The following is a 24531-nucleotide window of genomic DNA, read 5'->3' on the forward strand; positions in this document are numbered from 1 at the left end:
AAATTTTCTTATGCATTTAAGGATTTATTGCATTGTTTTGAGGATTGTAAATTTTAAGTTTGATGTGTTGCCAACCTTGAGCATGAATTTATGATGATTAAATATGTTGATTTGTAAATACTTTGCAAATAGAAATTATTTTGAATCTGATTTGAAACCACAGTGACATAACAAAATATGTTGTGAATTCTCATTAGCTTGTCTAGTGAGATAACTCCTCCACTTGATGGGGCGAGTTTCTTCCTCTCTGACTTGCCAGTTGGGGAATGATGTGAATGAGTACTCATATATACTAGCTAGTATTTGTTTCTCCCTTTTAGCCTCGATTATTGGGAGGATGTGAAATGTCGTGGTGTACAACACGGCATCTATTCGAATTTTGGGTCATGGATTCGACTGTGTGTATTGTTGGCAATGCCCTTTAAATTATGCATGATTTGATAAATTGTGATTGAAATAAATAATTTGTCAATGATTCAAAAATTTTTGCATTGTCTCGGAATTTAAAAGAAATGTAAATAAATAGTTACTATTTGATCAAAATGTTATTCGAATGAATAATTTGCATGAATGAAAATGTTGATTTCTGAATGTCATGGATTTTGAAGAATTTAGAAATTTTAAAATTCTATTTGTTATGAATTGTCAAGCATAAATTGTATTAAGTTTTAAATTGTTAGTTTGTGCACCACTGAGTTCACTACTCAGCAATAGCTTGTTATGCTGTCGCAGATATAGAGACTAGAGGAGCAGCAGATTGAGCTGCTGAGGACAGGAGAGCTACCTGCTAGAAGTTATCGGGTATAATTTATACCCTTACTGTAAATATTCATTTTGATGTATGTATTGTACGTAATTGTATGGACATGTAAAATCGGTCTTGAGCAGCTTGTATAAAGTTTGTATAAAGTTGTAATAAATTTTAGTTTGGATTTTCTTAATGTAAATTTCTTGTAATGATGTATCTAAATTGTTTTGTTTCTAAGGAAATATGAATGATATTGATTGACAGTATTTTGAGAATTATTGAGCTTGTGAATTTGAGAAATTGGTTGAGATTGAGTATGAATTTGAAGCAGTGGTTAGAAAATTATTGGAAGTGCTTTTATTTCAGGTATTTGAAGAATTGGTTTCTCAAAATATAGAGGGAACTCTGTCAAAATTTTTATAAAATTTGGGTAAAAACAAAATGGACCAAAAATATTAACTAGATTTACTTTTAATCATATATTTTAAATACCTATTGCAAAATGCTCACCACTTATTAAAAATAAGAAAATTGTTTTAAAATCCCTTGTAGGGTACTTAATGAGTTATCGGTAGGTGAAGTTCGGTAGTTCATTAGGTATTCTACGGGATCATGTTATACCTTACAGAGGGGTATGGTGTGACAACTGAGGTTCGGAAGAAAAGGTAAGTTAAGCCCTAGGTTCATTGGCCCATATGAAGTCATTGAACGTGTGGGTCCAGTGGCCTACAGGCTAGCTTTACCACCAGAGCTAGACAAAATCCACAATGTGTTCCACGTATCTATGCTAAGAAGATACCGCTCAGATCCTTCACATGTCATCTCCATGGAAGAAATTGAAGTACAACCGGATTTGACATATGAAGAAGAACCCATACGGATCTTGGCTCAGAAAGTGAAAGAGTTGAGGAATAAGCAGATTCCACTGGTGAAAGTGCTTTGGAGGCACCATAACACCGAAGAGGCAACTTGGGAAAGTGAAGAGACAATGAGGCAATAGTTCTCTCAACTGTTTGCATCAGGTAAATTTCGAGGACGAAATTTAAATTAGAAGGGAAGAGTTGTAACACCCTCCCTGTAGCAACTTCGTACATTCTACTGTTCTGGTGACCAGTGTCGGTCCGGACAGCTAGAACGTCTGGAAAAATATTTGAACTAAAGTGAGAAATCATAATTAACTCAAATATTAATAAGAAAAATTTAGAAAAAATTTTAGAAATAAAATACAACCAAGTTAAATGAGCCGGTGCCCTAGCGATAGGTAACCCAGTGGGAAGTTGCGGTTCTCGCAACTAGGAGCCCCAGACCTAGGGGAAAATTCATAAAATAATTTTTGGGACTCCAGAGAAGGGTCATTGAGGTTCCTATGGCATTAGAATGCTAAGAAAATGCTTAGAAAATTTTTTCAATCGGTACAGACAATTTTGGTCTGTTAAGCCAAATGGAGGGCATTTTGGTCATTTCACCTTCAGAGGTAATTTTTGGCTGACTTATTCAGTTAAGTAAATAATTATTATGAAACAAAATATGAATAAATATTGCTAAAAATTAAATTGAAAATGAGTAGAAAAGAAAATAAAAAGAAAAGGATAAAAAAACTCAAATTTTGACATCATAATGATGTCATTGAAAATCCCATCCAATTAAAACTTGACAAACCCCTTTTTAAGACATAAAAGAGAATAAATGAAAATAAAAATAAACCCATCTTCTTCCTTGCTAAAGGCTGGCTGAACCAGCTCCATGGATCCTCCACCATAGTTCAAGCTTCAAAGCTTGAAACCCTTACTCATCTCACCCCAAAACCCTAAACATCCTTCACAAATATTAACCCCTATATCAAGAGCAAGGTTTTGATTATCATAAAGTGAAGAAATTCCAAGGTTTATACAAGCCAATAATGAGACCAAAGAGGTTAGTGCATGTTAATTACTTAATCTTGTTTATTTCTTAAAATTTAGTTTGAATATGAACAAATAATTAAGAAATTGAAATAAATCATGTGTGAAATTGAGAATGAAATTTTGGCCAGCTTTATGGAAGTGGTAGTTAATGGTTTTGATGAATTTAAAATGGCTTAGAAATGGTGTTGATGTGTAGACATAAATTTGAAATGGATTAGTATGCCTAATTGACATGTGTTGTGTAAACCTTGAATTGGAGCTAGGGTTTGGACACAAAAACTTGAATCTTGCTCATGTGTTGGTGAATGATAGTTTAAATGGTCAATTAGTGACCATTTAGCTTTGTATGATGAAGAATTGAAGTGAGTTGAGGCTTGGCATTTGTGTATGGGTGCTGCCTTGGCTGACCTGCAGGACTGAGTATGAGTCCAGTAGGTTTGGGCAGTTATATATGGAGTTGTAGAGGTTCAATTGGTGCAAGGCTAATTGAAAATGAAACTAGACACATAATGGCACCACTTTGGTGAAGAAACCCTGCCCAGAAAGCTAAACTAAGTTAGCCTAAAAATTGCCCTGATCCGGGTGACTTGTATTCTGCCTGGGCAAAATGACCAAATGAACAGTGTTTATTCATTTAGTTATAACTCAGTGTAGAAAGGTCCAATTGATCTGAAATTTTACCAGCACAAAGCTAAGACATAGACCTACAACTTTTATGCAGAACATAAATCCAAATTCTGATCATAACCTAGTCAAATTACCAACCAAACTTAGGTTACCAAATCTGGCAAAACCAGTTTTGCCCAGAATTTTGGATTCTGTCCAATCCGGCCAGTTATGGTGTTTAGGCCATAACTTGAGCTACAAAACTCCAAATGGAGTGATTCAAAAAAGGAAATATAACTAGACAAAATAAGAAACAACTTTTATAAAGACAATTTTTTTTAAATTCCTACTGTATAAATGACCAATGGAATAGTAAACATAAGGCTTGAAATCTGAAAATTGTGAATAATTAACACTAAGCTTAGAAATGGTATTGGCAACCAATACCAACAACTTTAGAATGCAAAATGTGGTATGTTGAGAGTATTAGAACCAATGTACCTATTGTCTATGCAAAAGTCAACATTTTAGTTGACTAAGGAAATGAATAGTAACACCTAAATCTAAATTTCAAGAATTATAAAGTTTAAAAGTGTAACATGCCCTAGTACACCTAGCAAGGTTGGTTTGGATAGGTTGGCATGCCAATAGGGTTCAGTTAGCAGTACTGCACATGGCATTATGCCATTCTGTGATTTCATGACTTTTAACCATTTTGACATTGTGATGATACTTTACCTTGTGCCCAATATTTATTACGGTTCATTAGCTGTTCTGTTGCACACCGGGAGATACATATGTGACCGATGGTATGATGGCCCGAGGTACTTTGTCACACCCTACTCCTCCTAAGATGTAACATGCTCCCGTAGTACACCTAATGAATTATCGTACTTCGCCTACCGGTAACCCATTAAATATACTACAAAGGATTTTAAAACAATTTTCATTCATTTTTAAATTGGTGGGTAAAATTTTTTTTTTCAGATATTAAAAACCTTTATTTAAAGTCCAAACATAAATCACATTTTTAGATATTTAAAATCTCCGTAATTTTTATAAAAATTTTGGCAGAGTGCTGTCTGTATTTTAAGAAAACAGTTCTTCAAAACCTGAAAATAAAGACACTCCCAATATATTTCTCAATCACAACTTCATTAATCAATTTCATTTCACAAATCAGCACAAGCAACTCAATACACAGTTTAAATTAAATCAAACATTGAAACCTCTCATTGTTACACCCTACTCCTCGTAAGATGTAACATGCTACCGTAGTACACCTAATGAATTACCGTACTTCGCCTACCGATAACCCATTAAATATGCTACAAGGGATTTTAAAACAATTTTCGTTCATTTTTACATTGGTGGGTAAAATTTGCTCAAATATTAAAAACCTTTATTTAAAGTCCAAACATAAATCTAATTTTTAGATATTTAAAATCTCTGCAATTTTTACAAAAATTTCGGCAGAGTGCCATCTGTATTTTGAGAAAATAATTTTTCAAAATCTGAAAATAAAGACACTCCCAATATATTTCTCAATCCCAACTCCATTATTCAATCTCATTTCACAAATCCGCATAAACCACTCGATACACAGTGGAAATTAAATCAAATATTAAAACATCTCATTGAGGTAATCAAATTAATTTTCACATTCATGGGAGCATTAAAATTTAATAATGCAAAACTTTATAAGTATATAAAATCTCAAGATAATATTACAATAATTTGTATTTGATTACAATCGAAATATATATATATTACAAAAGAGTTGGTACAACTGCTCAAAGGAAATTTCATACATATAATTACAGAATTACATAAAAAGCTAATGTACAAGGGTATCCCTATGATATACTCGAGGATAATTTCACCGTGTCTTTCAGTAACCTCGCTCAGCTGCTCGATATTTTCTTTCACTTGCGACAGCATACAAAGCTATCGCTGAGTGGTGAACTCAGTGGTACACAAACTAATAATTTAAAACTTAATACAAACTATTCTTAACAATTCATAATGAATAAAAAGTTAAAATTTCTACATTCTTCAAAATCCATGACATACAAAAATTATTATTTTCATTTATGCAAATTATTCATTTGAATAACATTTTGATCAAATTGTAACTATCTATCTACATTTCTTTTAAATCCCGAAACAATACAAAAATATTTTGAATCACTGACAAATTATTTATTTCAACAACAATTTATCAAACTATGCATAATTTAAAGGGCGTTGCCAACAATTCACACAGTTGAACCCATGACCCAAAATTCAAATAGATGCCGTGTTGTACACCACGACATTTCACACTCTCCCAATAACCGAGGCTAAAAGGGAGGAACAAAGACTAGCTAGTATATATGAGTACTCATTCAAACTCTTCCCCAACTGGCAAGTTAGAGAGGAAGAAACTCGCCCCATCTAGTGGAGGAGATATCTCACTAGATAAGCTAATGAGAATTCACAACAAATTTTGCCATGTCAACTGTGGTTTCAAATCATATTCAAAACAATTTCTATTTACAAAGTGTTTACAAATCATCAACATATTTAATCATCATAAATTCATGCTCAAGGTTGGCAACACATCAAACTTAAAATTTACGATTCTCAAAACCATGCAATAAATCCTTAAATGCATAAGAAAATTTATATTTAAATTATACAATTTCATTCAATAAGTTAAAATTCTCAACACAACAAAATATAAGTCACAAAATAAACTTGTTCAAATCAATTTAGAAGTAAAAAAATAACAAAAGAGTTAGTTGTGCACAAACCTTATACGAGTCGCCTCTCGACCTTGACTCGATGTCTCGGGTTCTTTTCCGGTATTCTTTTCAACTGAAACACACAGTTTCACAGTGTTTCAGTATCATAACTTATCATAAATCTAAAATAAATTCAATTTTACTTATACCTAGCTTTAATATGTTAAACTTAACGTTCTTTAAATTTTGTGTTTCGGGGTTACTATTTACTACACTATTCAAGTCAATTTGTTGACTTTTAAAGGCTTAATAGGTATGGGAATTCCAACTTCACGCACGTACCACATTTTGGTCACTAAATTTGTTGGTTTTGGTTGTTTTCTCAAATTCTAAATCTTTTAGGCAAATTTGCAAATTTTTATTTTTGGTGTCTTAAGTTGCACTGTTTCATTAGTCATTTTTCTGTTAGAATTTGGCAAAACTTTCTTCATAGAAAATGTTTCCTATTGTCTTAACTTTATTCTCCTTTTTGAATCACTCCAATTGGATTTTTGTAGCTCAAGATATAGCCATTTGAATCATGGCTGCCGGATTGGACTTAACCCAGATTTTCTGGGCAAATTTTGGTTCTGGCAGTTTTAGGTCACCAACTTTGGGTGGCCAAATGACTTGGTTAATGGAATAATTTGGGTTTGTATTCTTCATGAAAGTTTTAGTTCTATATCTCATCTGTCCACTAGTAAACTTTCAGGTTATTTAGACCTACCTAGCTCAAGTTAAGGCCAAATGAACAAACACTATTCATTTAGTCAGTTTGTACAGGGCAGACTGAGAATTTCTGAATTTGGTCAATTTGTTCACTAGGTTTTGGTCACTTTTTAGGCATAATTCCTAAATGAGAAATGTGTCATTTTGTGTCTATTTTCATTCCCAATTGGTCTCATACTAATTGTACTTGTAAATTTTCAGTTTTGGTCCCTTAAAGGGACCTTAGTCCTGCTGCCTACTGCATGACCACATTGAATCCGAATTTAACCTCAATTCAAACACTTCCAACACACTTCATTTGGTCACAAATGACCATTTTCCACTTCAAACTAGGTTAAACACATCATTTCACCATTTTTCCAAATTTTGTCTCCCAAACCCTAAGTCCAAAACCCTAAGTCACACTAATTGTTACATTTGATTGATTCAACACATCTTAACATACTTTTACATCTCATTCAATCATTCTAACAAGTTTAATGCAATCAAACTCATGCAATTCATCCCCCTTCATAGGCTGGCCGAAATTCCCTTTAATCCTCCACAAATGTTTTTATTTCATTTTAAGTTTATTTCTAAGTTAGTTAAGCTATAAACACAATTAATTCAACTAGAAAATCAAATTTAGTTTACTAACCTTAGTGCAGAATTTTCTTTCCTTCAAACCTCTTCCTTTCTTCTTTTTTTTTTGTTGTCAAGTCCTCTATCAAAGCTTGAAATCAAGGTTTAATGTTGGATGTTTAACTTTCTATGGTGGGATTGTGGGTTTGATCAAGCTCAAAATGAGCTTTAATGGAGGTATTGGTGAAGGAGAGGGAGAGTTGAGAGAGGGAGGACGACACTTGGGTTAAAGATAACTCTTTTGTTTTTTTTTCTTTTCTTTTCTTTTCTTTTTTATATCTTAGGAAGACCATAAATCAAATTAAATAAATTTTTAATTATAATATTTATGGCATCATGCATGATGTCATGCATGATGTCATCTCTCTTCACTTTTTCATTTTCTCTTTTTTTTATTTATTTTTCCATTAGTTCTTTAATTTAATTCCCGACTCCGAAATTTTTTTTTCTCTGATTTTATTTGACAGTTAGGTCAGGAGTCAGCTCTCGGGGTCAATTGACCAAATTGCCCCTCACCGGTTCGACCCGGTTTGCAAATAATTTAATATTTCTTCCGGCTCCCTGACCTAATTATTTGACTGGCTTAACAATTCTTTTTCGTGATTTTCTCTTTTCCACTGTGTTCGTAATAGTCCTAAGGACCACAGCGTCACATTTTACGGTTCAAAATTTGAGTTTAAATTGACTCGCAGTCCTTCTCGAGAAGGTCACCCATCGCTGTGACTCTCGGCTCATTTAACCTTTTATATTCTGTTTTTCTCATTTTTACTTTTCTATCTGGTAATCACTATTTATTTTCAATCAGGGCTTTTATAGGTGTCGTAAACACAGTTCTAATCCTCTTAATTGTCTAGACCGATACCGGTCACTGGAACAGTAACATATACCAGGCTATGCAAATAGGGGTGTTACAATTCTTTCCCCCTTAAAATAATTTCGTCCTCGAAATTTTTACCTGGTATTAGTCTCTGAACAGTTGTGGGTGCTGTCTCCTTATGTCTTATTCACTCTCCCAAGTAGCTTCCTGGCCTGAATGATGGTTCCTTAGCACTTTAACCAATACTATTTACTCATCAATTTCTCACCTCGTGTGCCAAGTTTCTTATGAGCTTCTGTCATAAGTTAGATTCAAATTTATTTCAATTTTAGAGGTAAGCAAATCTGTGTGCTAGTGGATCCACTCTTTCTAGGACCTCGTATGATCCTATGGGTGAAAACTTAGTTTTAGTCTTTTCTTATCAAATCTCTTGATCATTTGATGCAACCTTCAATTTAGTTTAGAATATTTTAGTCTTTTCTTGCTATTATTTTAGCAATTATTTTCCTTTGTAGTCTTTTTTTTTTAAATGACCTTATTGGTCATATATGAACTGTTTATCTCTTTCTTGGCCATAGGTCCATAACCATTATCTTACCATCTCCATTTATGACCAAGGCCTATGTGCTATTTTGCACTATCTTGTTTCCTTTTGTTTAACTTATTTCCTTCTTGATAAAATAGTTTGGGATATCGCTACGCATCTTAAGTAGGATGTTTGCCCTGGTGGCAATTCCTCATCTAGTGTTTTTCTCATTTCTTACTATTCTATTTGTTTTCTTCTTTCATTCCACAACTTAACTTTAATTATTTTATTCCTCAATCTTATCTTTTTCCTTAACTTGACTGTCGAGTCATGATTTAGCACCTCTTATCATCCCTAATAAATCCACTATACTTCAATATTACTTTGATTTAGTCCTCTGACTATTCTAGTCAACACTCATAACGTTTCTTTATTACATTCACACCAACTATTCTAATTTTTACTTCCACAACTCTTTTATCTATCAATATTCTATAGCTTATTTTCTGCTAGTTTGCAATCATTACCCTTTTTTTTTCAACCATAAACAATTCTTTAACCTTAAGAAGGGAGTCTACCTGACTCTCCTATTTCCCATGCTATTCAAAAGTTTCGCTTGAATTCTAATCTAATCCTTATGATCCGCACAATAAAATTGTGCTCTCCCTAAGAATATTTGGCCAACTAGTTCCTATTGAATTACTGTTATCAGTAGAATATCATTTCTTAACTGTTTTATAAGTTATAATTGTCATCCATAGCATCCTGTCTCTTCTAGGGGAACAAAATTATATTTTGTGTCTTACTGCTACACAAATAGAATACTGTTCCTTACTAAACTTTGAGCAAAAGATCCATTGCAATACCAAAACAACTATAAACCCCATTTCGGAGACTGGATGACTTAGCACTATAAGTGTTATTTTTAATTTTTGACCATACTAAAATCTCTAGTCCCCTAACAATTCCTGATGTACTGTAATTTATGCTAGGGTAATGGAGTCTTTAACTCTCACTACCTTGCAAGCATGATCTTTTGATATTCTAATTATAGAGTTTTAAATCCCGAATTAGGATTTTCAAACTCAGTTCTAGTAATAAAACTCTATTATGTTATATTTGTACCAGAGCGAAAATCATTTATAACTATTCTTATCCTTATGTACTATTGGGTAGTATGTAGCTCTACACAATAAATATCAAGTCAGTACTGTAATCTGTAGCTTACAACACAAACATCAAGAATATTACATAGTTACTACGATACATCTCAATAGATCAAACTTTTCTATGTCTTATTTCTTTCAAATCCACTAATATCTTAAACTTATTTTGATTATGGTACTTACTGACATCTATCAACAGTAATACCTTTACTTCCATTTGTACCAGAGCGAAAGTCATTTATAACTATTCTTATCCTTATGTACTATTGGGTAGTATGTAGCTCTACACAATAAATATCAAGTCAGTACTGTAATCTGTAGCTTACAGCACAAACATCAAGAATATTACATAGTTACTAAGATACATCCCAATAGATCAAACTTCTCTATGTCTTATTTCTTTCAAATCCACTAATATCTTAAACTTATTTTGATTATGGTACTTACTGACATCTATCAACAGTAATACCTTTACTTCCATCTAGGGCAGATATATTGCTATAACTTACTTTTTGGTCCTCTTGCCTTACCTAATTAGGCTTACTAATTAACTTTATAATTTATCATAGTCTAAGAGATGTCTCTCACTAGAAACTTTTTCAAAATTAATTCCAATCATGCTTATTATCACAATTCTTATCTTAAAAGACTAATTACTAACACATTAAAATTTATCTCCATGCAAGGGAATAGCAGTAGAACATATAATTTTAGCATTAGCATATAAACAAGTAGAGCTGGAATCAAATAGTATATAATTATTCCTTTCACAAGTTAAGAACATACCGACAACTACATCTGAAGTCTCTGCTTCTTCCCCTCGATGCATGGCGTTCCCTCTTTCTAATGTATTCCTCTGCTCAGGTTGGTCCATTGTGCGAGGATTACCCGAAGTGCTGTCTCTACTTCTACCTCTACCCCTACTAACTATTAATGAGCCTCTAAAATCAGAATCTTGAGCTGATTCCTCTGGTGTAGTATGTGGCATAAATCGACATGCGGTAGTACAATCTCGGGCGAAATGTCCAATTCCACCACAATTGAAGCAGGCTCCAGTGACCCTATGGTAAATACCCCCATGAAATTTTCCACAAACTTCACAGATACGGATAAGGTAGGAACTTTTGGTTCTTTGACGAATGGTTCTTGATTGCGTCCGCCCTGAAGATCCGCCTCTATCATACTTAGGAGCTCGGGGTCCCTCAAAATCTTTTCTCTTTCCCAAATTACTACTCGAACTTTGACTGATGGGTTTTCCACTTTTCTCTTTTTCATGCTGCTCTTGAGGGGGTTGGGTTTGTACTTGGGCACAGGTGACATTATTAGCCATTTGCTGAAAGAACATGGCCATCTGCTGGGCCGTTTGTGCAGTAATTTGTATAGGAGGGACTGGTGCAGTTGGACCTCCAACGCTCTGCGAAACTGGGGCCTCTCTTTGTACGTTAGCTATATCAGACTGCTCTACCATTTTATCCCCCTTGTCCATATCTATTCACAGGATTTTTTTTTCTATTTTCTGTACAACCAACACAAGGATATTTCTCTCCGTTAGTTCATATTTATGATGTAAATGTACTATATGTATCAAACATTCGAGCAGTTGTACTTATCGAAAAATATTTCAAATTCACAGTTTAAAATTTACTTTAAAACCTTTGCTCTGATACCACTAAAACATGTCATACCCTACTCCTCGTAAGATGTAATATACTCCCGTAGTACACCTAATGAATTACAATACTTCACCTACCGATAACCAATTAAATATACTACAAGGGATTTTAAAATAATTTTCGTTCATTTTTAAATTGGTGGGTAAAATTTGCTCAAATATTAAAAACCTTTATTTAAAGTCCAAACATAAATATAATTTTTAAATATTTAAAATCTCTGTAATATTTACAAAAATTTTGACAGAGTGCCATCTATATTTTGAGAAAACAGTTCTTCAAAACCTGAAAATAAAGACACTCCCAATATATTTCTCAATCCCAACTCCATTATTCAATCTCATTTCACAAATCCGCTTAAACCACTCAATACACAGTGTAAATTAAATCAAATATTAAAACATCTCAAGGTAACCAAATTAATTTTCACATTCATGGGAGTATTAAAATTTAATAATAAAAAACTTTATAAGTATATAAAATCTCAAGACAATATTATAATAATTTATATTTGATTACAATCGAAATATATATATATATATTACAAAAGAGTTGGTACAACTGCTCAAAGGAAATTTCATACATATAATTACAGAATTACATCAAAAGCTAATGTACAAGGGTATGCCTATGATATACTCGAGGATAATCTCACCGTGTCTTTCAGTAACCTCGCTCAGCTGCTCGATATTTTCTTTCACCTACGACAGCATACAAAGCTATCGCTAAGTGGTGAACTCAGTGGTGCACAAACTAATAATTTAAAACTTAATACAAACTATTCTTAACAATTCATAATGAATAAAAAGTTAAAATTTCTAAATTCTTCAAAATCCATGACATACAAAAATCATTATTTTCATTCATGCAAATTATTCATTTGAATAACATTTTGATCAAATAGTAACTATCTATCTGCATTTCTTTTAAATCTCAAAACAGTACAAAAATATTTTGAATCACTGACAAATTATTTATTTCAACCACAATTTATCAAACTATGCATAATTTAAAGGGCGTTGCCAACAATTCACACAGTTGAACCCATGACCTAAAATTCAAATAGATGCCGTGTTGTACACCACGACATTTCACACTCTCCCAATAACCGAGGCTAAAAGGAAGGAACAAAGACTAGCTAGTATATATGAGTACTCATTCAAACTCTTCCCCAACTGGCAAGCCAGAGAGGAAGAAACTCGCCCCATCTAGTAGAAGAGATATCTCACTAGACAAGCTAATGAGAATTCACAACAAATTTTGCCATGTCAACTGTGGTTTCAAATCATATTCCAAACAATTTCTATTTACAAAGTGCTTACAAATCATCAACATATTTAATCATCATAAATTCATGCTCAAGGTTGGCAACACATCAAACTTAAAATTTACGATTCTCAAAACCATGCAATAAATCCTTAAATGCATAAGAAAATTTATATTTAAATTATACAATTTCATTTAATAAGTTAAAATTCTCAACACAACAAAATCATAAGTCACAAAATAAACTTGTTCAAATCAATTTAGAAGTAAAAAAATAACAAAAGAGTTAGTTGTGCATAAACCTTATACGAGTCGCCTCTCGGCCTTGACTCGATATCTCGGATTCTTTCCTGGTATTCTTTTCAACTGAAACACACAGTTTCACAGTGTTTCAGTATTATAACTTATCATAAATCCAAAATAAATTCAATTCTACTTATACCTAGCTTTAATATGTTAAACTTAACGTTCTTTAAATTTTGTGTTTCGGGGTTACTATTCACTATACTATTCAAGTCAATTTGTTGACTTTCAAAGGCTTAATAGGTATGGGAATTCCAACTTCACCCACATACCACATTTTGGTTACTAAATTTGTTGGTTTTGGTTGTTTTCTCAAATTCTAAGTCTTTTAGGCAAATTTGCAAATTTTCAGTTTTGGTGTCTTAAGTTGCACTGTTTTATTGGTCATTTTTCTATTAGAATTTGGCAAAACTTTCTTCATAGAAAATGTTCCCTATTGTCTTAACTTTATTCTCCTTTTTGAATTACTCTAATTGGAGTTTTGTAGCTCAAGTTATAGCCATTTGAATCATGGTTGCCGGATTGGACTTAACCCAGATTTTCTGGGCAAATTTTGGTTCTGGCAGTTTTAGGTCATCAAATTTGGGTGGCTAAATGACTTGGTTAATGGCATAATTTGGGTTTGTGTTCTTCATGAAAGTTTTAGTTCTATATCTTATCTGTCCACTGGTAAAATTTTAGGTCATTTAGACCTGCCTATCTCAAGTTATAGCCAAATGAACAAATACTATTCATTTAGTCAGTTTGTACAGGGTAGACTGAGAATTTCCGAATTTGGTCAATTTGTTTACTAGGTTTTGGTCACTTTTTGGGCATGATTCCTAAATGAAAATTGTGTCATTTTGTGTCTATTTTCATTCCCAATTAGTCTCATACCAATTGTACTTGTAAATTTTCAGTTTTGGTCCCTCAAAGGGACCTTGGTCCTGCTGCCTATAGCATGACCACATTGAATCCGAATTTAACCTCAATTCAAACACTTCCAACACACTTCATTTGGTCACAAATGACCATTTCCCACTTCAAACTAGGTTAAGCACATCATTTCACCATTTCTTCAAATTTTGCCTCCCAAACCCTAGGTCCAAAACCCTAATTCACACTAATTGTTACATTTGATTGATTCAACACATCTTATACTTTTACATCTCATTCAATCATTCTAACAAGTTTAATGCAATCAAACTCATGCAATTCATCCCCCTTCATAGGTTGGCCAAAATTCCCTTTAGTCCTCCACAAATGTTTTTATTTCATTTTAAGTTTATTTCTAAGTTAGTTAAGCTATAAACACAATTAATTCAACTAGAAAATCAAATTTAGTTTACTAACCTTAGTGCAGAATTTTCTTTCCTTCAAACCTCTTCCTTTCTTCTTTTTTTTGTTATCATGTCCTCTATCAAAGCTTGAAATCAAGGTTTAATGTTGGAGGTTTAACTTTCTATGGTGGGATTGTGGGTTTGATCAAGCTCAAAATGAGCTTTAATGGAGGTTTTGGTGAAGGAGAGGGAGAGTTGAGAGAGGGAGGACGGCACTTGGGTTAAAGATAACTCTTTTGTTTTTAATTTTTTTTTCTTTTCTTTTTTATGTCTTAGGAAGACCATAAATCAAATTAAATAAATTTTTAATTATAATATTTATGGCATCATGCATGATGTCATCTCTCTTCACTTTTTCATTTTCTCTTTTTTTTTTCATTTATTTTTTCATTAGTTCTTTAATTTAATTCCCAACTCCGAAATTTTCTTTTCTCTGATTTTATTTAACAGTTAGGTTAGGAGTCAGCTCTCGGGGTCAATTGACCAAATTGCCCCTCGCCAGTTTGACCCGGTTTGCAAATAATTCAATATTTCTTCCGGCTCCCTGACCTAATTATTTGACTGGCTTAACAATTCTTTTTCATGATTTTCTCTTTTCCACTATGTTCTCAATAGTCCTAAGGACCACAGCATCACATTTTACGATTCAAAATTTGAGTTTAAATTGACTTCGCAGTCCTTCCTGAGAAGGTCACCCATCGCTGTAACTCTCGGCTCATTTAACCTTTTATGTTCTGTTTTTCTCATTTTTACTTTTCTATCTGGTAATCACTATTTATTTTCAATCAGGGCTTTTCTAGGTGTCTTAAACACAGTTCTAATCCTTTTAATTGTCCGGACCGATATCGGTCACCGGAACAGTAACATATACCAGGCTATGCAAATAGGGGTGTGTTACACTCATTAAGGTAACAAAATTAATATTTATATTCATGGGAGTATTAAAAATTTAGTAGTGCAAAACTTAATAAATACATAAAATCTCAAGATAACCTTATAATAATTTGTATTTTATTACAATCCAAAAATATATTACAAAAGAGTTGGTACAACTGCTCAAAGTAAATTTCATACATATAATTACAGAATTACATTAAAATCTAAAGTACAAGGGTATACCTATGATATACCCGAAGATAGTCTCACTATGCCTTTCAGTAATCTTGCTCAGCTGCTTTATATTTTCTTTCACCTGCGACAGCATACAAAGCTATCGCTGAGTGGTGAACTCAGTGGTACCACTCAGCGGTGCACAAACTAATAATTTAAAACTTAATACAAGTTATGCTTAACAATTCATAACAAATAAAAATTTAAAATTTCTAAATTCTTCAAAATTCATAACATTCAGAAATTAATATTTTCATTCTTGCAAATTATTCATTTGAATAACATTTTGATCAAATAGTAACTATTTATCTACATTTCTTTTAAATCCAGAAATAATACAAAAATATTTTGAATCACTGATAAATTATTTATTTCAACCACAATTTATCAAACTATGCATAATTTAAAGGGCGTTGCCAACAATTCACACAGTTGAACCCATGACCCAAAATTCAAATAGATGCCATGTTGTACACCACGACATTTCACACTCTCCCAATAACCGAGGCTAAAAGGGAGGAACAAAGACTAGCTAGTATGTATGAGTACTCATTCAAACTCTTCCCCAACTGGCAAGCCAGAGAGGAAGGAACTCGCCCCATTCAGTGGAGGAGATATCTCACTAGACAAGCTAATGAGAATTCATAACATATTTTGCCATGTCAACTGTGGTTTCAAATCATATTCAAAACAATTTTTATTTACAAAGTGTTTACAAATCAATAACATAGTTAATCATCATAAATTCATGCTCAAGGTTGGCAACACATCAAACTGAAAATTTACAATCCTCAAAACCATTCAATAAATTCTTAAATGCATAAAAAAATTTACATTTAATTTATATAATTTCATTCAACAAATTAAAATCCTTAACACAACAAAATTATAAATCATAAAATAAACTTGTTCAAATCAATTTAGAAGTGAAAAGTAACAAAATAGTTAGTTGTGCACAAACCTTAAGTGAGTTGCCTCTTGGCCTTGACTCGATTCCTGGGGTTCTTTCCTGGTTTCTTTTCAACTGAAACACACAGTTTCACAGTGTTTCAGTATCATAACTCATCGTAAATCCAAAAATAAATTCAAATTCACTTATACCTAGCTTTAATATGCTAAACTTGACGTTCTTTAAATTTTATATTTCGAGGTTAGTATTCACGATACTATTCAAGTCAATTTGTTGACTTTCTAAGGCTTAATAGGTATGAGAATTCTAACTTCATCCACATACCACATTTTGGTTACTAAATTTGTTGGTTTTGGTTGTTTACTCAAATTCTAAGTCTTTTAGGCAAAATTGCAAATTTTTAGTTTTGATGTCCTATGTTGCACTGTTCCATTGGTCATTTTTCTGTTAGAATTTGGCAAAACTTTCTTCATATAAAATGTTTCCTATTGTCTTAACTTTATTCTCCTTTTTGAATCACTCCATTTGGAGTTTTGTAGCTCAAGTTATAGCCATTTAAATCATAGCTGCCGGATTGGTCTAACCCAGATTTTTTGGGCAAATTCTGGGTTCTGGCAGTTTTAGGTCGCCAATTTTGGGTGGCCAAATGACTTGGTTAAGGGCATAATTTGGATTTGTGTTCTTCATGAAAGTTTTAGGTCTATATCTCAGCTATCTACTGGTAAAATTTCAGGTCAGTTAGACCTACCTAGCCCAAGTTATGGTCAAATGAACACTATTTATTTGGTTATTTTGTACAGGTCAGACTGTAAAAATCTGGATTTAGTCAATTTGTTCACTAGGTTTTGGTCATTTTTTGAGCATGATTCCAAAATTAAAATTGTGTCATTTTGTGTCTAGTTTCATTGCCAATTGGCCTCACACCAATTGGGCTTGTGAATTTTCAGTTTTGGTCCTTGAAAGGGACCTTGGTCCTGCTGCCTGCAGAATGACCATTTTCAATCCGAATTTAAACTCACTTCTAACACTTCCAACACATCTCAATTGGTCACAAATGACCATTTTTCATCTCAAACAAGGTCAAACACACCATTTGACCAATTCTTACATTTTTGCCTCCCAAACCCTAGGTGCCAAAAACCCTAACTCAAAAAATTTAAACCTAATGCATTCTAAACATCTATCCATAATTTAGATACTTAATTCAACTTAAGCAACCATTCAAATGCATCAAATTCACCCATTTCAAACCCTAACTAAGGCTGGCCAAATTTCTATTTGGTCCACTATGCTTGATTTTGTTTAATTTTTCCACAATTTCTAGATTAACTCATGCATATAAACATAATTCTAAAGAAAAATCTAGTGGTTAATTACTAACCTTTATGCAGAAATTTTCACCTCTCCAAACTTCTTCCTTTCTTCTTTTTTTTGTTGTCAAACTCCTTATCAAGGTTTAACTACAAGATTTAATTAAGAAATCTACAAGTTTTATGGCTGATTTTTGGGTTAAGGAAGCTTTGAAAGTGTGCTTCAATGGTGGAAGAAGAAAAAATGAGAGAGAGAGATAAGAGAGAGATGAGAGGTGACGGAAAATGAAAGAAGAAATCAATTTTTTTTTCTTTTTATTTTGTCTTTTAATTATTAAGATTTATCCCCAAATTTTTAATTATTTAAATATTAGGTTTATTACATCATGCATGATGTCATGCATGATGTAATAACCTTTTTCAACCTTTTTTTTTCTTTTTCTTTTGTATTTATTTTTTCATTAGTTCTTTAATTTAATTCTTGATCCCAAAATTTTCTTTTCTTTGATTTTATTGGACAGTTAGGTCAGGAGTCAGCTCTAGGGGTGAATTGACCAAATTGCCCCTTGCTGGTTCAATCCGGTTTGCAAGTTATTTGATATTTCTTCCGAATCTCAGACCTAATTATTTGACCTGCTTAACAATTCTTTTTTGTGATTTTCTCTTTTCCACTGTGTTCGCAATAGTCCTAAGGACCGCAGCGTCACATTTTACGGTTCAAAATTTGAGTTTAAATTGACTTCGCAATCCTTCCCGAGAAGGTCACCCATCGCTGTAACTCTCAGCTCGTTTAACTTCTTATGTTCTGTTTTTCTTATTTATACTTAACTAATTGGCAATTACTAATTATTTGTGTTCAGGGCTTATCTAGTTGTCTTAAGTATGGTTCTAATCCCCTCAGTTGTCCGGACCGACACCGATCACCGGAATATTGAAATATACCAGGCTATGCAAATAGGGGTGTTACATACTTGATACCTAGTGCCAGTTTACTCGTTTATCCAGTCCAGTCATCCAATATAGGTTACTTAGACAACAAAAAATGAAAGTGAATAAATTTAATGAAATCATGAATATAATGAGTACAAAATAAATAAGATTACCAATAATGATCGAAAAATTGTCTGCATAAGACATCAGAACATGCACTGCATAATTATTTCCTGTTATTTCTTTTTATTTTATTATTTGCACCACTAAGCATTATTGCTTAGTGCGTTGCTTTTTGCCACGCGTAGGTTCTGGAGAGATCGACCGAGAGCCCGGTAGACCACAGACTGGGTGAGACTTTCTGTAGCTCTGCATAGTGTCCGTGTCACCTCACCGTCATCAGTGCATTGGTAGGATACTAGGTTTTATTTTGGTATTTCGTAATTAGCTTTTATTTTCTCATGTGTAATTAAGACTTATGTAATGTATTTTAGTATTGATGTAAATTATGGAAATTGTGTTTATGAATGAACAAGTGAATATTTATTTATGACTTTTATATGAATTTCATATGAAATGAATGAATGAGAATGGGAGTATATATGAGAAATATTGGAATTTTGTTAATGAAATGGAGTTTGGGATTGATTGAAAATTTTGGAAGTGTTTTTCATAGGTTCCGAAGAACTGTTTCCTCCATTTTTAGCCGGGACTCTGCTGGATTTTCTATAAAACTTGCGGAACCTCAAATAAATTTATGACTTCAATAAATGATTGAAATGAATTATATTTCACAAATTGTACTTCATAACTATAAAAAAAATATAATAATAAATTAGGAAGAATAAAAATGATTAAATTAAAATAGGGTGTTCCGGTACACTGTATGACATATCTTGCTCGGCTACACTGTAGACGGGTAAGGGGTCTCACAATGCAGGGTCTTCTTAATGCCATTAGTAGGTTGGCCCTTCATGCTGAGCATAAGAATTATGCTAGACATATATGGGCTAACTGGAAAAAAAAAATCACAAATGAGAGAAATATAGAAAGTTGTTTTGAAATGTAGCCTATTGTACTTAGGAAGCATATTACAAGAAGAAATTAGATGACATTAAGGATGAGTCTTAAGTTGCATATGATGATTTCTTAGTAGGAGATCTGTAACACCCTCTACCTAATCTACAGTGAAACTGAGCAAAGGAATGCCACATTCTATGCACGGAGTACCTAAACTTGTATGAGAACAATTTCTTTCTTAATGTTTACTTTTTAATTTCAATAATAAATTTCGAATGAAAAAACTGTAAGAGTTTTCCCTAAACATTTAATGTCCACTTATTAATAACAATATTTATAATTTCCAATTGCAACAATATTGACAATCAATTCTCTTCATATTGTATTCAACTTCATTCCTCCACCATATGCAAATAATAAAATAACATATGTTCAAACATCCTTTAGTTAAATATATAAGTTTATAATGTAAGATTTTGTTTAGTAATTAATATTACATATGGACCAAAATCAATTCCTTTAATATGGCCCAATATTAATTGATATTTATTTTAATTAATACAAATCCTAATTGTACAAGGATTACTCTAATTAAAGTAAATCATAATTCTAATTATATAAGGATACTTGATGGACGTATCAGATTAAGTCTTGGATATATATATATATATATAAGCTGGTCCTCTCTCTACCCATAAGGTCACACACATTCTCTTTCATAAAGTCAGAGATAATAGGGTCATCTCAAGAAAGTCTTCCATCACTAAATTCTTGTGTGTGAATAAAGAAAGGTCAAGAGGGAGAAATCAGTTTATTAAATCAAAGTGTCTCTCTCAATTATTAGCATGGCTCAATTAAACTCCGCATCAGGTACGCTTTCTAGATCCATAAGAATTTATTTGTTCACGATCCATTATTAAGGTGATGGTTGAATCTTATGTTTATGATTCATATTATGTTTATGATTGTTATGATCTATTCAAATTAATTTTATATGTGGTATCAGAGCCCTAAGTTTTGAACAATTAAATTTCTCCATTAAATTTATGATGAACATAATATTGATACTCTTGATATTAGATTTAAGTAGAACTAAAGTATCAATTCTAAAGATTTAAGGATTAAAAATTAATGTTTAATAATTAAAAATAAATAAATTAATTAATTAAGTTTGGCCAAAACTCATTGGATTCGGCCATGGAGGGTCAACATGTTGAAAAACATGTTTACAAATTAAATGGAATTGAGAACGAGTGTTCCCGAAAAGAATTTAAAAAAAAAATGCTTTGGCAAAATTAAATTTGGCTAAGCACAGTGCTATGAAACATATTGGAAACTTGATTCCCCGTTTAGAAAGAAATTAACTTGGCCGAATTTTTCTTTAGATGGCCATTGAAAGTTCAAATTAGGAACAAGTTCCTCCGAAAAATATTAAATAATCATAATGAAAATAAAAAAAATGACAATGAGGGTTGCAATACCCAATTAAGATTTTATGCATTAAATTATGTTATTTACTCAATTAAGTTAAGAATTGTAATTAAACCTAATGAATGAATAAATATTAGGTTTATTAAGATATATAATTTATATGCATGCCTTATGATATTTTTTTAGTTTGTTAGTCACCAAAGTGGCCAAATTAAAATAAAATAAAAATAATAGTTTGTTAGTCACCAAAGTGGCCGAACTATGAATGATGTTTGCATTTATATAAAAAATTATCAATTATCCATACTAATAAATGCCTATAATGAAAAATGATTAATTGATACCCACTAGTCATCAAAATTTAAGGATTTTATCCAAAGGTAAATCAATTATTCTATAATAGTGAGAATTATGAAAACAATAATATTTTATCAAATATATATTGGATGTCCAAAGACAACATGTATATTTGATGTAAGTTAATTATTGTCCAATTAAGTTTAAAGGCATTTAATTTAGGAAAGTATATTATAGTATCTACCCAAAGGAGAACTATAGTATACTCTAATTGTTTGAATTGTCTGAATTTATTTTAATTTGAGTATGTGTATAATATTTGCAGCTATTACTCTTCATTTGCAAGCTTCATCTTTTATTGTATTCAATGGGCTAAACTTCTCTGAATGGTGTGAGCAAGTCAAGTTCCATTTAGGTGTCATGGAACTTGACCTAGCATTATTGGAAGACAAACCCACTGCCATTACAAATACAAGTAGTGAAGAAGAGAAGTTGTACCATAAGCAATGGGAACGGTCAAACAGATTAAGCCTTATGTTTCTGCGAATGACTATTGCCAACAACATTAAGACAACAATTCCACAAACTAAAAATACAAAAGAATACCTTAATTTTGTGGAAGAACGATTTCGTTCTGCAGACAAGTCACTCGCTGGTACTCTAATGGCACAACTCACGACCATGAAGTATAATGGTTCGAAGAGTATGCATAAGCACATTATAGAGATGAGTGATATTGTAGTAAGACTAAAGACCTTAGGGATGGCGGTGGATGATTCCTTAGTAAAGTTCATTCTGAATTCACTACCTCCTGAATATGGGCCCTTTCAAATCAATTACAACACTATTAAGGATAAGTGGAATGTTAATGAATTGGCCAGTAAGCTAGTTCAAGAGGAAACGAGATTAACGAATCAAGGGATTCATTCTATCAACATTATGGGCCAAGGAGCTGGTAAAGGACTTAAACCAAAAGCCAACAAGTTTAAAAAGAAAAAGAATGGATCTCCAAATGCTTCTCAAATTGCAAAAGGGGAACAAATGGCAGATAAGTATCGCTTCTGTAAGAAAGTAGGACACTATCAGAAAGATTGCCTGAAACGTAAAGCTTGGTTCAAAAAGAAAGGGATTTCTTATGATCCAAACCACAAACCTATCTAAAGACTTTCTATTTATGGGGAATCGAATGAAGGCCCCAATTGAGGGCATAAGGACTTACCATTTGATCTTGGACAATGGTTATCACTTAGATCTTTTACAAACTCTCTATGTACCTTCAGTTTCTAGGAATGTTATTTCTATTTCAAAACTTGATGAATTTGGTTTTAATGTTAAGTTTGGACATGGATGTTTCAGTTTATTTAATAATAATAATAATTCTGTTATTGGCTCTGGAATTCTTATTGATGGTTTATATAGGCTGAAACTTGATGATAATTTTGCTGAATCCTTACTTATCACTTATAGCAATATTGGGATTAAGCGTAGTAGATTGAATGAAGATTCTACTTTTTGTGGCATAAGCGTTAGGGTCACATATCCAAAGAAAGATTAGAGAGGTTAGTAAAGAATGAGATTCTACCGAATCTAGATTTTACTGATCTTGATGTGATTGTGGATTGCATTAAAGGAAAGAAAACCAAACACAATAAGAAAAGAGCCAGAAGAAGCAGTCAGCTTCTTGAAATTATGCACACTGATATATGTGGGCCTTTTGTTACACCATCTTTTGGTGGAGAAAAGTACTTTATTACCTTTATTGATGATTTTTCACGTTATGGATATATTTATTTGCTTAATGAAAAATCTCAATCAATAAATACACTTGAAGTATGCATAAATGAGGTTGAGAGGCAATTAGATAGAAAAGTGAAAATAGTAAGGTCAGATAAAGGTGGTGAATACTATGAAAAACACACTGAAATGGGACAATGTCCTGGTCCATTTGCAAAATTCTTAGAAAGTCATGTCATATGTGCACAGTATACTATGCCAGGTACTCCTCAATAAAATGGGGTGGCAAAAAGGCGAAATCGGACTTTAATGGATATGGTTAGGAGTATGATGAGTAACTCTTCTTTACCTATATCTTTGTAGATGTATGCACTTAAAACTACCGTATACTTATTAAATAGGGTTCATAGCAAAGCAGTCTCAAAGACACCTTATGAATTGTGGACTGGAAGGAAACCTAGTTTAAGGCACCTCCATGTTTGGGTTGCCAAGCGAAAGCAAGAATTTATAATCCACATGAAATGAAATTAGATTCTCAAATGATAAGTAGATATTTTATTGGTTATCCAGAGAAATCTAAAGAATATAGGTTTTATGTTCCAAACCATAGTCCAAGAATTGTGGAAACTTGTAATGCAAGATTCCTTGAAAATGGTGAAGTTAGTGGGAGTGTTGAGAGACAGGATGTAGATATACAAAAAAATGAAATTGATTTTCATGTGCCTATTAAAGTTCCAATATCCACTCCAACTCTATATGTTGTTCCAGTAGTTGTTGAAGGACCTAACAATGCTACACAACATAATGATGAAACACATTCTGAAGAAGCTAACCCACAAAGAGTTAATGAAGGTGAACCACAAGAAATGCCATTAAGAAGATCTCAAAGAGAAAAGAGATCGACAATTACTGATTATTACGTGGTTTACTTGCAAGAGTCAGATTTTGATATAGGAATTAATAAAGATCCAGTTTCTTTTTCACAAGCTATAGAAAGTAATGAGTCTGATAAGTGGTTAGATGCCATGAAAGATGAGTTAAAATCTATAGAACAAAACAAAGTATGGGATCTTGTCAAATTGCCTAAAGGATCTAAATGAGTTGGCTGTAAATGGGTCTATAAGACCAAGCATGACTCGAATGGCAAAATTGAATGATATAAAGCAAAACTTGTTGCCAAGGGTTATACTCAGAAGGATGGCATTAACTATAAAGAAACATTTTCACCAGTCTCAAAGAAAGACTCATTAAGAAGACTCATTAAGAATTATCATGACATTGGTGGCTCATTATGACTTAGAGTTGCATCAAATAGATGTGAAAACAGCCTTTCTAAATGGAGAACTTGA

At 32.5% G+C, this 24531-nt stretch overlaps 1 protein-coding gene across 1 annotated transcript; it reads left to right on the plus strand.

Annotated features, from left to right (window-relative positions):
- Positions 1 to 20565: 20565 nt before the first annotated feature.
- LOC110647588 (uncharacterized) lies at positions 20566 to 22609 on the plus strand. Its single transcript, XM_021801507.2, has 2 exons — positions 20566 to 20590; positions 21774 to 22609. The coding sequence occupies exons 1-2, from the start codon at positions 20566 to 20568 to the stop codon at positions 22607 to 22609; spliced, it is 861 nt and encodes a 286-aa protein (XP_021657199.1).
- The last annotated feature ends 1922 nt before the right edge of the window (positions 22610 to 24531 follow it).

This window comes from Hevea brasiliensis, chromosome 18 (assembly GCF_030052815.1).
Source record: "Hevea brasiliensis isolate MT/VB/25A 57/8 chromosome 18, ASM3005281v1, whole genome shotgun sequence".
NCBI lineage: Eukaryota > Viridiplantae > Streptophyta > Magnoliopsida > Malpighiales > Euphorbiaceae > Hevea > Hevea brasiliensis.

Bases quoted from the DNA above. Each gene is read 5' to 3' on its own strand.
- LOC110647588 (XM_021801507.2), top strand. From the start codon at position 20,566: ATGGCTCAATTAAACTCCGCATCAG. The intron at 20,591-21,773 runs GTACGCTTTCTA...TAATATTTGCAG, and splicing joins TCAATTAAACTCCGCATCAG to CTATTACTCTTCATTTGCAA.